Raw genomic sequence first — 13352 nt, 5'->3', positions numbered from 1 at the left:
CTGAGCCCTCACAGATAGAGGTCCCCGAGGGCCTTCAGATCTCCAGTGATTGTCTCCACAGAAGGGGCATGGCTTATGGGGTTTTCATTTTGGTTGTCCCCTCTGAGGACATTCTCATCATTTTAGTGCTCTGAATGGCGATATAAATGGCACTTGGTGCCAGGACCTCGGGAAGTCTGATCTGACGTAGTACGGAAGGCCACAACTAAGGCCTCAGGTTTTTTTTTTTAAGCCTCCTTTTCTGTTTTTTGTTTTGTTTTGTGTTTTGTTTTGTTTTGTTTTGTTAATTTTGGTTGTAATATACTCAATTGGCAACTTGTAAGAGTTCCTCCAGGGTCCCTTCAAGGCCAACAGCCAATTTTTGCATTTTCTCTGAATATCTAGGGCTGATTGAGTGACAAATTTGTCCTTTCAAACCATCTCAGCCTTAGGGGTGTCAGGGGAGATAGCCATATATTTAATGAGAGCCTTCCTCAACCTCTCCAGGAATGCCATCGGGCTCTCATTTTGTGTTTGTAAAATAGTGGCTAATTTAGCATAATTTAAGGGCTAAATCTTAGATTTCCTTAGTTTTTTTTCCAAAAATCTGTGTCACTAAGAGTCTGATTTAACAAAAGCATTATATCTTTCCAGTTCAACTCAAAAACATACATAATGTTCTGAAAAGCCCTTATATACTTATCTGATCAGAAAATTTACCTAGATCTCCTTTTATCTGTCTTAAATCTTGTAATATAAAGGTTTTTTCTTCTGGCATTCTAGCTTCTTGTAAGGCAAACATGCCTGTTACATTATGAGGAGGGCCTGGATAAGGTGAGTAGCAGCGAGCAGAATTGTGTGTGTATGTGTGTGTATATATATATATATATATATATATATATATATGTTTATAAGTATATATATATGTGTATTAAATATATATATATGTGTGTATATATATATATACACATATATATATATTTAATAGATTGAGGACCCAAGGAGAAGGAGGTTGAGGTGAAAGAACTCCCTTCCTCCTTCCCTAGGTCTGTTTTAGATACAGGTAAGGGGCCCTTAATTACTTCCCCCACTGATTGCTGGACTTCAGAAAGGGTTGCCATTAAATTAGGATCCACCTGGGGCACCTGGGTGGCTCAGTCGGTTAAGCGTCCGACTTCGGCTCAGGTCACGATCTCGAGGTCCGTGAGTTCGAGCCCCGCGTCGGGCTCTGGGCTGATGGCTCAGAGCCTGGAGCCTGCTTTGGACTCTGTGTCTCCCTCTCTCTCTGCCCCTCCCCCGTTCATGCTCTGTCTCTCTCTGTCTCAAAAATAATAAAATAAACATTAAAAAAAATTAAAAAAAAAATTAGGATCCACCTTATATTGCTTACACATATCTCAATTTTTTTTCTTAAGGCCCAAAAACAACATAGGGGAATTCTCCCCATTTCCCTTCACATTTGCAAAACAAGTCCAATTGTAGGATAGTATTGTCATTGATATTTCCCTTTGGGGGCCAGGTTCCCTCTTCCAATTTGTATTGGGGCCAAACCTTTGTACAAAAGAAAACGAATCATAATGCATTCCAAAGGAGTAATGGCCTTGGTTGGGGAATTAACCATCTATAGGAAAAAGGAAGAAAGTTGTCCCTTATCTCAATTTCCTATAGCTGGCCAGGAGAAACCTCATCTCCTGTCCTGCATTTTGGCTGGCTCTGCAGCTGGCAGCCAAAAGCCCTGCCAGTCTCAGGAGGTGCTGAGAATAGTCATTCTTACCCAGGCTTGACCCCACCTCTAAGAGCTGACCTGGTCTTTCCTGTTTTTTTCTTACCCCTCCATTTCCTGCCTGCAGGACCTTGGGGTATGGACTGTGACCAAGCAAGACTTTCCTGGTTGTTGTAGGATGCACTAATTTTATTTTGGCCCAACAGTAACTTCCATATTGATCATTGGCCATTGAGGGAGGGGGTTAAAGGGCCAAAGTCAAGGTCTATTCCCTTTTTTCAACAATGCTCACATAAATATGTTTCAGCCGTGTGAATATCCATTTTTAGCATACAGTGGGCTAAGTGTAGTAAAATGGCTCCCATGTACCTTAGTAAAAGCCCTTCATATATCACCCATCCCTCATACGGCAGAGGCATCCAGTCCTCTGCTGAACAGGAACAACAGAAATGTGGAGGATTTGGAGGCTGGCACCAAGGGTATTGCTATCATTTTCTCGGCCTTTGGGTCAAAAGAGGAGGAATTTAATCTTAACCCAATGTACTTTTAAAATCCATTTATTTTAACCTTAGTCCATCCTGACCACACATAAAATTTCTTTTTAAAGATTTTCCTTCATGAACTTTCTGCAATTTTTCTTTACATTTAGATTTTGTCCAAGTCATTTTTCTCCAAATAACCAGTCCCATTTAGAACAAAATTACTTTCTTTTACCTTCAACAAAAATATATTTCCATTTCTTATATCTTTCTTTCATATCTCCTGCTTTTCTAGATACAGAGTTGCTTGTCTTATTTTTATTAGTTTTAACTACATTTAGTAGAATTTTACCTCTTAGAAACCTTAGTCTCCAGTGAAAACTAAGTAGTAACCAATTGTGAACTTGATGTTACATCTGAATGTTTTTAGATGGCAAAATTATGAATCCAGTAAGGATAAAGCATGTTTTCCCATAGATCCAAATGTCTAGAGTTTCTCTGCAACAAGTCAGAAGCACAAACCTACATCTAGTAATTAGTGCTTTAGCCTCTTATCTCTTTAGATATCCAATGAATTCAATCTCAATTTATCATGCAAGCCAAACTTTAACGTTTTAGGTTACCAAAGACTTTGAAAGCTATCTTAACAATTACCCGTGAAAGCTTTGAGACAGACAAAATTAACCATCATTTTAAGTCACCTTTTTGCTGACAAATTGCAACAGAGATAAAAGAGCTTACTTGACCTTTAGAAAACAGTTTTATATGTTTAATGCTGATAACTCTAAAGACATGTCTATTTTAAACCAAAAAACTTAAATCCATTTAAATACCAAATGTGTTCCATCTGTGTCCATTTAAAAGTTAATCAATTTGTTCCCCCTTGTCTATTTGTATCTGGGGCACCAGTGGGGAAATCTGAAGTGGGTGGTCTTCACTCCACAACCTCTAGGGTGGGAGGAGGAGCTGATGGTGCCTAAGGCATTGAGGAGCCAGTTATGCCGGCCACCCCCAAAGTGGTACAGAAAAGAAGGTGGGGGAGGGAAGGCAGAAGAGGAGAGGTGCCAGCAAAAGGCAGAGAAAGAGAATTCCCAGTTTTAACTCTTGTCAGCTCAGACAGAGGAGCAGACTCCAGGTTTGTTTTGTTTTGTTTTGTTTTGTTTTGTTCTGTTTTGTTTTCCACCAGTGGAATTGGGCAGTCCGTGTCAGTCTGGAGAAGACAGGGAATTTCCCTGAAACAAAAGGAGTTTCGGCAGCTGCTTGGGAATATTCCTTAAAGTCCCTGTTTTGAGGTAGAATAACCAGAGACGGTTGGCTCTAATTATCATAGTCATTAACCCAGGAAATGAATGAGAGACAAGTCCCCACACACAGTCACATGGCGACTCCACAATCTGCTACCCAGTGCCTTAGAGTTGTGGAATTTGTGGAACTACTAGGGCAACTCTGGGAGGTGATCAGGCTCCCCTTCTGCCTCTTGGGGGCAGGTGTGCCAAAACGAACCCAGGTTCTTACCAGTCTGCCAGGTGGCACTCCCTGAGCTGGTGTCTGGGCCTCACGAGTTCCATTGGGGCACACGGGGTCCTCGCCCCGGCATGCTGGGAGGGCTAGTCTCCTGCAGATCAAGCGGTCTGCTGGCACCAGGCAAGGCTGCCTCTCCCGGCATTCCGAGGTCCATATCCCTGGTGGCAAAGGAGGAGGAAATGAACCGTCTCTGAATCCCGGACAAGCCCCCAAGTAATGTAGCAGGATTCTCGCACAGAGTCGTGACACCAAGGCTTTTCTTTCCAGGAAGCAACTTTATTCCTGCCTGCACCACTCAGTTGGGTTCCCAAAGAACTGAGCCCCGAATGCCACATGCTGTAGCTTTTTATATATTTTTTGCTTCCTTGTCTCCCATATATGGTAACACACAAACATGTAGTCTGATTAAGTGGTCTCATGTTACAAGATTGTGAGGGATGTTGTCACATACGCATATAGCCAGGTTACCTTGAGGTTTTTTTCTTTCCTGAGGGAAAGGACCCTACCACACTCTATTCTGTCCCATTGATCTGAGTGTCTGTTTTTGTGCCAGTACCATACTGTGTCTTGAGGATTACAGCTTTGTAATATAGCTTGAAGTCCGGGATTGTCATGCCTGCAGCTTTGGTTTTCTTTTTCAAGATTTGGCTTTGGCTATTTGGGGTCTTTTCTGGTTCCATACAAGTTTTAGGATTGTTTGTTCTAGCTCTGTGAAGATTGCTGGTGTTATTTTGATAGGGATTGCCCAGCCATTATTTCTTTAAGTAATTTTTCTGCTCCTTTCTCGCTCTTCTCCTTCTGATGGTCCCATTATACATGTGTTGGTGTGTTGAGTGAAGTCCCACTTTTCTCTGAAGTGATATTCACTTCATTTTCTTTTCTCCCTGTTCTTTGATTGTATAATCAAAGAATTATATATTGATCTATCAATCTATAATGTGAATTATATATTGATATTATATATTGATTATCAATTATATATTGATCTATCTCCAGCCCGCTTACTTTTCTTTCTGCCAGTTCAAATAAACTGTTGAGCCCCTCTTGAGTTTTTCATTTGTCATTATACTTTTCCATTCCAGAATTTCCACTTAGCTCTTCTTACAACTACTTTAATCATAGTTTTCTTTAGTTCTGTGAACATGTTTCTGATGATATCTTTGCTGGTTAACTCTAGTATCTGGTTACTCTCCCAGGTAGTGCCTCTCTTGCCTTCTTTTTTCCCCCAGTGTATGTGTCTTATAACCGTCTATTGAAAACTGGACATTTCAGAAAGTATATTGTACAAGTCTGGGCACTGGCCTCCCCAGGGAGGAGAGTTGCTATTATTATTTGCTTCTTTAGTGATTGGCTGAATTTTTTAGTAAAGTCTATTTTATCCCTTCTTCATGTCTCCACAATGTAAATCTGATGTTGCCTCTCAGCTGGCAAGGCCTTGGTTGTATCCACAGCCACCTTGGGATGATGGTGGGTTTTGCAGAACTCTTTTGACTCTCCCTGTCCTTCCCTTAGCTGTTAAGGTTTTTTAGTTGCTAATTGATGGCTCTCCTGTTTCCAACAATGTCCTGGGGCACACATTGCTCCACAAACTGATCCAGTAAAATTTGGGATAGTTCCCAGGGTCAGTGTTTGAAATTAGTTTTGACCCCAGGGTGGGGGGCGGGGTGGGGGTGGGGGAGGGTTCCTCCCAGCTTCATAGTTGTCTCCATCAAAGTAGGCTGCCCACAGTTTAGCCTATACACCCAGTGACTCTACCAGTCTCCTCCTAGTTGCCATTCACCACTACTTCCAGTTTTTGAGAGCACTTGTAGGCTTGAGTTTTTCCACTCTGTTCTAAATGAGGTCAGTCCATTAAGGAAAAGTTTTGGTGCTGTTTTAGGTCTTGCTTCTCACCCCAGGAAAAATCTCGGAACACAGCTGGGAGCAAAGACAATAGCATACTTGTCTATGAGTGATACCCCTACTTTAGAAGCTCAGTGGCGGGGAGGGCTGGTCTTCTTGGCATGCTTCACCTGAGCATGGGATTTTCACTTTATGGTCTGGGGCAAAGGTGACTGGGGCCCCAGTATTTTCATTGGCCTTGCTCCCAAGGTACAGCCTCCATCCTACAAGTCTAACCTGGTATAAAAAGGAAATTCCCACATCTTGGCTGCACTCTCTCAAAATTTATCCTTAACCACAGATGTGGGGGGGCAGGATGAGATATGATGTCCTGCCCCTCCCAGGAAGATTGCCTTTGGACTAGGAGCTGATGGAAAGGGAACCCTGTGTTGTTGGCTACAGTTTGGTGTAGAGTTTTTGTCTCACTCAGCTGGGACTGGGGAGGGAGGCCTTTGATCTTAGCTTAGATACCACCCGCTCTCACTGTTCTTAATGGGTTTTGGTAGATTTTCTTGAGAAAAAAAAAAAAAGTGTCTTTATTTGCTGTATGCCCTCAGGACCGCTTCCAGAGACTTTAAATGGTTAGTTTAGAAAATAATTTTCACCAGTTTCAGTGAGGAGGGGGTCTTCAGAGCTCTTCAAGCCATCATGCCAGATGTGGAACCAATTGGGATTGTATTTGTTATGTCTCATCTAATCTGGGACAGTTAGGGCATTTTTGAAGAGTATTGGCCATGTTTTATAAAATGACCCTCCATTTGGATTTGATGTGTTTCCTGTTAAATAGATTCAGATTCTGTATTTTTGGCAGGAATACCACAAAAGTGATATTGTGTCCTTCTCTGTGCACTGGATAGGAGGTGTGTGACATCTGTTTAACATATTGTTAGGTGTTATTTTAATTCCAGGCATATATTGAGTGTCACATTGTATGTATTTTTTTTTATTAGATTGAAATTTCTGTTTTAATTGGCTATTTGTATTAATTTGTAAATGCCTTTGCTGAATTATCTATGAGATTGATTTTGTTGTTTTACTAATTCTAATGTTCTAATATTATGTGTTTTACTGGTTCTAAGAGCTCTATTTTTTTTTTTTTAAATAGGGAAACTCTATGCTGTTTAAAGTTTGATTTCTTGAGAGAGAGTGGGGGAGAGGGACAGAGAGAGAGGGAGAGAGAGAATTCCAAGCAGGCTCCACACTGTCAATGCAGAGCTCAACACAGGGCTCAATCCCACAAACTATGAGATCATGAGCTAAGGTGAAACCAAGAGTCAGATGCTTAACGGACTGAGCCACCTAGGCACCCCCAAGGGCTCTATATTATATTAATGGTATTAATTCTTTGGTATGTATGTTGCAAATTTTCCCCACTGTATTGTTTGTTCTTTAACATCTCATGACAATTTTTTGACATCTTGAAGTTTCAAATGTTTTTTAAATGATAGCATTTTCCCATGTGGTTTCCACCTCTGGTATCATGCTTAAGAAGTCCTTCTTGGGACACCTGGGTGGCTTGGTCGGTTGGGCCGCTGACTTCAGCTCAGGTCACGATCTCAGTTTGTGAGTTCAAGGCCCGTGTTGGGCTCTGTGCTGACAGCTTGGAGCCTGGAGCCAGCTTCTGATTCTGTGTCTCCCTCTCTCTCCCCGTCCACCACTCACAGTCTCTCTCTCAAAAATAAACATTAAAAAAAAATTTTTTTTAAAGAAAAGCCCTTCTCTTTTTTCTTGAAAAGCCTTTCTTCTAAAATTGCAAAAAATATTTTTTCTACTACATACTGATTTTCTTTTTGTTTCTCCACTAGGTACGTTTGCAGGAGCACATGGGTGAAAAATACACAACTTACAGTGTGAAAGCTCGCCAGTTGAAATTTTTTGAAGAAAATGTGAATTTTTGATAATTTATTCTAATCTGCCAGAACTAAAGACCTATTTTCAAAGGTTTTTGGCTTAAACAGAAACAAACCCATAATAATGGCTGGAGGCCATTCAACATCCTTATATCTTTTTTTTTAACTGGGGAAAAAATGGGATGGAACAGAGTAAAATGAAGCAATGTCACAAAACAAAGGAAAAAAATCTGTGGCTAATCTTACTCTTGATGAAGAAAATCTGTTATAAGACTTTTGTTTGGTTACTGTTTACTGAGCCTTAAACCACCAACTTTATATTTAGAATTTTATTTTTCTAAGGTACTAATTAGTTTGATACGTAAGGGCCATAAAATATTGGATTGGAAGTTTTATATTGCACTATAGTGATAAAAGTAATAGGATAAATAAGTGACATAATATGTCTAGTGATGCGAGTTGTCATTGTTAATAACCTTAGGTAGTTGAAAAATTATTTTTTTAAGAAAATCAATTCATGATTCTGGGAGTAGATATAAAGAATATGTAGTATCTAGTAATTGAGCAGTTCCTTTTTTATATATTGATGGATGTTTAATAAACCTTTTATTTTCATTTAATATGAACCTCATTTAGGATATGCAAGAATTGAAACTAAAATAATTTGGCTTTGTAAATCCATGTTTCTGCTGGCTTTTTTTAGAGTAACTTTTCATCAGTGAAAACATTTCTAAAACACGAATTCCTTTTCCAGTTAAGCAATTTGTAAGTGAAGTCCAGCTCCTTTTAGTTATGTTGGACATACTTACCTCCTGAAGTTTGTCTTTTTGTCTGTCAAATTATTGGTTGTCTTCCCATGTTGTAAATGTATGACTGTATATCACATATTTTATTAGTTGTTTAATGAGGAGTAATTCCCATGTGGGAAATAAGTTGTTTTTATAAAATAAAAGTCTTGATTAGTAAATTTTCACTTTTGTATTCGAGGGACTTTAAAAATAAATGCTGTTCCGGAAACGTTTTCACTTTTTATAATATAAAGTGTTATCTTACCTTCTTTGAAAATTACACACACATAAAATACTCTAATGAAATGTTCCCTTTCTAGCCACTTAACAGATTTTTAGTTTTTACTCTGTGTCAGGTGCTCTGGCAGGAGCTGGGGATATGGTGGTGAGGAAAACACTTACTCCCTGTCCTTAAGGTGCTCATAGCCTGGTTTCTGAGATCTCTTATTTTCACTTTGAAGGGTTTGTTAGAACTCAACAGTAAAACCGTCTCATCCCAGTCCCAGTCTGAGGCAAATCCTTGGCAAACTGTGGGTGGGTCTTTCTGAACTATTCACCGTTTCTTGCATGTTTTATGAATACATCTTTCTGGAGAAACATCAGTTTTAGTTAAGTTTTCTAATTTGTATAATGTACATATTTTCTTAGAATTAAAAAATTCTCCCCCATATGTTATTATTCCCATTCTGTATAGTTTTATTTTGTCTAAACATTCATTTTGGTTTTCATCCCAGTATCTTTTGGTTACTCTGTGGTTTTTGAGTGCTTAATCATTTTTTATCTTTCTTAAATATAAAACACCTTTAACAGTATGAATTTTCTTCTCATTATACCTTTGACCATATTTCAGACTTTGATATACTTTTGACAGTTTGTAAATAGTCAGTAATTGTGGTTTTCTCCTTAAGAAATATTCCTTAATTTCCATATACATATTTTCTCATTACCCCCAAAAAGCAGTCCTATGAAACCTTTGGTAAGCTGAAATGGTGAAAAACAGAGTATCTCCCACTCTCTGAAAGTTCTTCACACTTAAGACCTACAGTAGTACTTGTTTTTGTTGAAAGAAATCTGAAGAGGATTTTTGCTTTTATGAAAAAAGCCATTGCTGTAGTAACGTAAGACTTGCAGAAAAGTGAAGTGGCGTGAAACGACCTTTTGGAAAGTAGGGATACATGTATTTAGAAAGCCAAAAAAATTCGGGGCACCTGGGTGTCTCAGTCGGTTAAGTGTCCGACTCATGATCTCAGTCAGTAGTGAGATCGAACCCCACATCGGGCTCTGCATTGAGCGTGGAGCCTGCTTACGATTCTCTCCTTCCCTCTCCTGCTGCCCCTTCCCTGCTGGTGCTCACTCACATGCTCTCTGTCTGGCGGGGCGGGAGTCATTGCAGTGTGGTTACTGAATATGACCTGCATTAACTTTTACTTCTTGGGATTGTTCTTCCTTGTGGCTCAGTAGATGAGCCAGTAGAGGGAACAGTCCAATGGGCATTTAGTAAAGATTGTTATGCACAAACACAATCACTTGCCTTTCTCTATTATTCAAACCTGTAGAAGACCTGATCAGTAGTTTTGTGATGATGGAAATGTTCTGTATCTGTATTCTGTGATAAGGTAGCCACTGGTCATATATGGCTTTTGAGCTCTTGAAATGTAGCTAGTTTGAAGGACTCCATTTTTAATTTTAGTTTTAATTAAACTTAAGTAGACCAGGTGACTAATGGCAATGCACCTCTGAATCATTCATTAACTATTTACTGAGCACCTACAATGTCTCCCCAACTCTTAGAAGTACTGGGCAAACAGCAGTGAGCAAACAAGATCCCTGTTCCCTCCCATGGAGCTTACATTCTGTGGAGGGGGGGTGGCAACAATGAAAAATATGTAATGTGAGATAGATCAGTGCATAGAGGATGGGGCATACCACTTTATTTTGACAGGGCAGTAGGAGATGCTTCTTTATAGTCCCATCCGAGTAGAGACCTGAATGAAAGTAAAGAACAAGTCCTGTGTATCTGAGGGGAAATGTTCCAAGTATAGAGAACAAGTGCAAAAGTCTTCCCTTTCAATATATGCCCACTTATCTACCAAAATCTGAAAGGTAGTATTGGGTCTCCTACCCAGTGGTAGCGTTGCCAAACTCTTACGTATGTAAAATTCTTTCTTTATACAATTTCATGTCTTATTTAATGTATAATGATTCAGAACAGCACATTTTGGCAGCTCCAGATGTCCCTCCTTGCCGCATTTCTGATGTTAAGTATGACTTTCTAATTACCCCTCCTTTCTGCTTGCATCCACCTAAGATATCCTTTTCCCTGTTTTCAACCTTTGGGTGTCATCTGGAAAACAGGAGGTAACTTGATTTTTTTTAAGTTTATTTATTTTGAGATGGAGAAAGCCTATGCATGCGGGAGGGGCAGAGAATCCCAAGCAGGCTCCATGCTGTCAGCACGGAGCCAGCCCAACTTGGGGCTCAAACCTATGAACTGTGAGATCATGAGCTGAGCTGAAACCAAGAGTCGTTCACCCAGGCACCCCAAGGTAACTTGATTTTTAACACTATTTGGGAGCTCCTAACTTTTAAATCACATTAATTACTCTTATTTATATGCTTAGTCTTATTTATGTGGTCTTAATTTTCTCTCTCTTTTTTTTTTTTCCTTTAAGCTTTCCTGACTTTTGTTTATTAAGGTCATTGTTCTCATTTTTTAAACACGTATTTTATCAAGTCCTGTATCCTGGTACTGAGAAATAGAATATTACCTACAATAACTCTCCCACTTCCATTCTGTACACAAACCTTTAGAATATTTTTCTGTTCAGTCCTCTGGAAAATTTAAAAAGAATTTAGTTTTTATAGGTTTCCACTTTGCTCCACCTCAAGTAAAGGATGGATTGAAATTTTTCTGCTTAACAACACCCTTATTTTAGTGGTACCAAACTATGACCGTCCCACAAATTTACACTACATTTTTTCATAGGCACTTAGTGTTGTCAAGAAAGACATGTATTAGGAACTTACAGCTACAGAAAATAGAAATGGTGCTCAGTGATGTTTTCAGAACCACAAACTTCTAACTCTGGCATTTACTAGTAGGTTCGCTTTCACAACAATGGACAGAAGACTCTTTAGACATAGACTGGTGTTGAGTTTTAACTGAAAACCTTAAAACGATTTAACCACTCATAATGAATTATAAAACTCTGACAGTCAAATTGTACTTTTATGAGGCATTTATTCATTATTTTTGTAGACCTGAAAGAAACTTTGCATACTTGTGTTTTCTGCTCTCATTTCAGATAAAGATTATGAAGAGAAGGCCTAAAATAATTATAAGTCAAAAGCCAACGGAGTTAGAAATGAAATATAAAGACAACAAAATCTATACACAGCTGTGCTGGAGGAGCAGCGATGGGTTTCAACTCATGTTTTGGATACGAAAACAATTTAGCTCATCTCATACAAAACGAAAGCAGGTGCAACAGTAAAGCTGAATCATGAAAACCCTAATTATTTTTAGCATGCCTCTTAACTTTTCTTTCCCCTGGTTTCTTGTCTTCGGAGCCTGAATCTTGAACAGGTAACCACTTGAGGGGATGCCGGCGATAAATGGGCCATGGAGGAAGTGTCAACTGAGCCAGAACAGAGGAAATCCGTCAATATTAAACATCAAAAGTTTAAAAGAGCATTACGTGTAATATTCCTAAATAAGTCCTCTATGCTACTAGAGGTAAAAAAACAACAGCAAAACTGACATTCCAGTGAAAACTCATTCACCCAGATAAGATATTTAAGAATTGCAAACAAGCCTCACCGTTTACACATAAGGCTTTAGAAGCTAAAAAGTGAGGAGAGCGCATTGTGAAGACCCTAAGAAATTCCTGCTAGTTTTGACCTTAAGATTACTGCTTGGAGCAGCTGCTGTTAAGAAATAAACTGTATCCTTTTATGCAGCTTACTTTATCTGCCACTTATTTGGTATTCTACTTTTCCAGTGATAGATAGCAAGGTGAAACACTGATGGCAAAAAGAGGAGGTTTTGAAAAGCTGGTGCTGGTTCTCACTACCAGCTCCAACCAAACCAACCCAATTTAGAAAACTTGCCACTAACATCCAAATACCCACAATCTTCTTACCAAACACGAAAAAGCAAATCCGGCCATAACTATGTACACAGTCCACCCGAACTGTTCAGCCACGTACCCGTAGATAAATCCAACTATCTGGAGACAAACGAAGTACATTAAATACAATCAAGCTGGTTGGGGGGGGGGGGGGGTGGGGGGAGGGGGAGAAGAAAAAGAATACTATGCAAAAACAATACTTACTGCAGAAAAAAGAATAATTCCCTGAAACATCTGTTCAGCTAGCTTCTGCCCCTTGTAATCCTAGAAGCGAAGGAGAGCAAAGCAGGAATTGGTTCCACTACCGAAGAGGTGGTTCCTGCTCTGGCCTCACAGCTTTGGCACCGGGCAACCCCGGCATCAGGGGCCTCCCCAAGGACCGGACAAGAAATGAAATTCTAGGTTTTCCGGAGAACTGAAGCATCCTAACGGCGCATGGGCAGGGGGCTCCTCGCGGGCGAAGAGAGACGGGGACCCGGGAAGCACAATTCAGGGAAGAGACAAGGGCCGCCGGAGCTGCCAGCTCCAGAGAAGCGTGCGGGGCGGGGGGGCTTGGGGTCGAGCCCTCACCATTTGCGTGGGCAGCGAGCTCAGATGCTCCAGCATGACTAGCTGAGAAAGCTGGCGGCAGAGCGAAGGCAGGCGCGACTCAGGGATCGTAGGCGCCGGGGTCGGGTTCCAAGTGCAGGACCGCGGGCCCGCAGAGCCGGGCAATGAGACGGCTGCGGCCCCGGAAGCGGATGTCTCCCACAGACCCGAACGGCCCGAGGCTCCGCCCCGCACCATCGCTAGGCCACCTGCGCTTTCGGAGCCAGCTGTAGCCCGGCCCACTGCCCGCGAGGGCTGAGGTGGCGACAGTGGCGGTCGAGCAGAGGCATCGCGCGTCCGGGAGGGGTTAGCCGTCAGTAGTGTAATGGCGGGAGCCGCGGCCCCGGCCCTCCAAACGGTCCTCCTCAGCGCCCCCGCGGCCTAACGGCCGCCAGAGCGCGCCCCGTCTC

At 40.9% G+C, this 13352-nt stretch overlaps 2 protein-coding genes across 9 annotated transcripts in view; one reads left to right on the top strand and one right to left on the bottom strand.

The window, feature by feature from the left end:
• Positions 1-11740, top strand: part of NEK4 (NIMA related kinase 4) — a 50602-nt gene extending 38862 nt beyond the window's left edge. For 3 of the 8 annotated variants that reach the window (XM_049640673.1, XM_049640672.1, XM_049640667.1), the window contains 2 exons: positions 763-813; positions 7392-8457. In XM_049640673.1, coding sequence (XP_049496630.1) covers positions 763-813; positions 7392-7484 — 144 coding nt within the window. In that variant the 3' untranslated portion in view covers positions 7485-8457. Of the gene's footprint in view, positions 1-762; positions 814-7391; positions 8458-11210 lie in introns of those variants that run through there. The other 5 variants (XM_049640676.1, XM_049640668.1, XM_049640670.1 and 2 more) reach the window with 4 other exon arrangements.
• Positions 11446-13255, bottom strand: SPCS1 (signal peptidase complex subunit 1). The gene is made up of 4 exons (XM_049640681.1): positions 12925-13255; positions 12559-12618; positions 12367-12453; positions 11446-11862 (listed from the first exon to the last, which is right to left on the bottom strand). The coding sequence occupies exons 1-4, from the start codon at positions 13138-13140 to the stop codon at positions 11737-11739; spliced, it is 489 nt and encodes a 162-aa protein (XP_049496638.1). The 5' UTR covers positions 13141-13255; the 3' UTR covers positions 11446-11736.
• Positions 13256-13352: the final 97 nt, after the last annotated feature.

The sequence above is a fragment of the Panthera uncia genome, chromosome A2 (assembly GCF_023721935.1).
Source record: "Panthera uncia isolate 11264 chromosome A2, Puncia_PCG_1.0, whole genome shotgun sequence".
NCBI classification, from domain to species: domain Eukaryota; kingdom Metazoa; phylum Chordata; class Mammalia; order Carnivora; family Felidae; genus Panthera; species Panthera uncia.
Note: the sequence above shows the minus strand (reverse complement) of the source record. Positions and strands in the feature narration are given on the sequence as shown.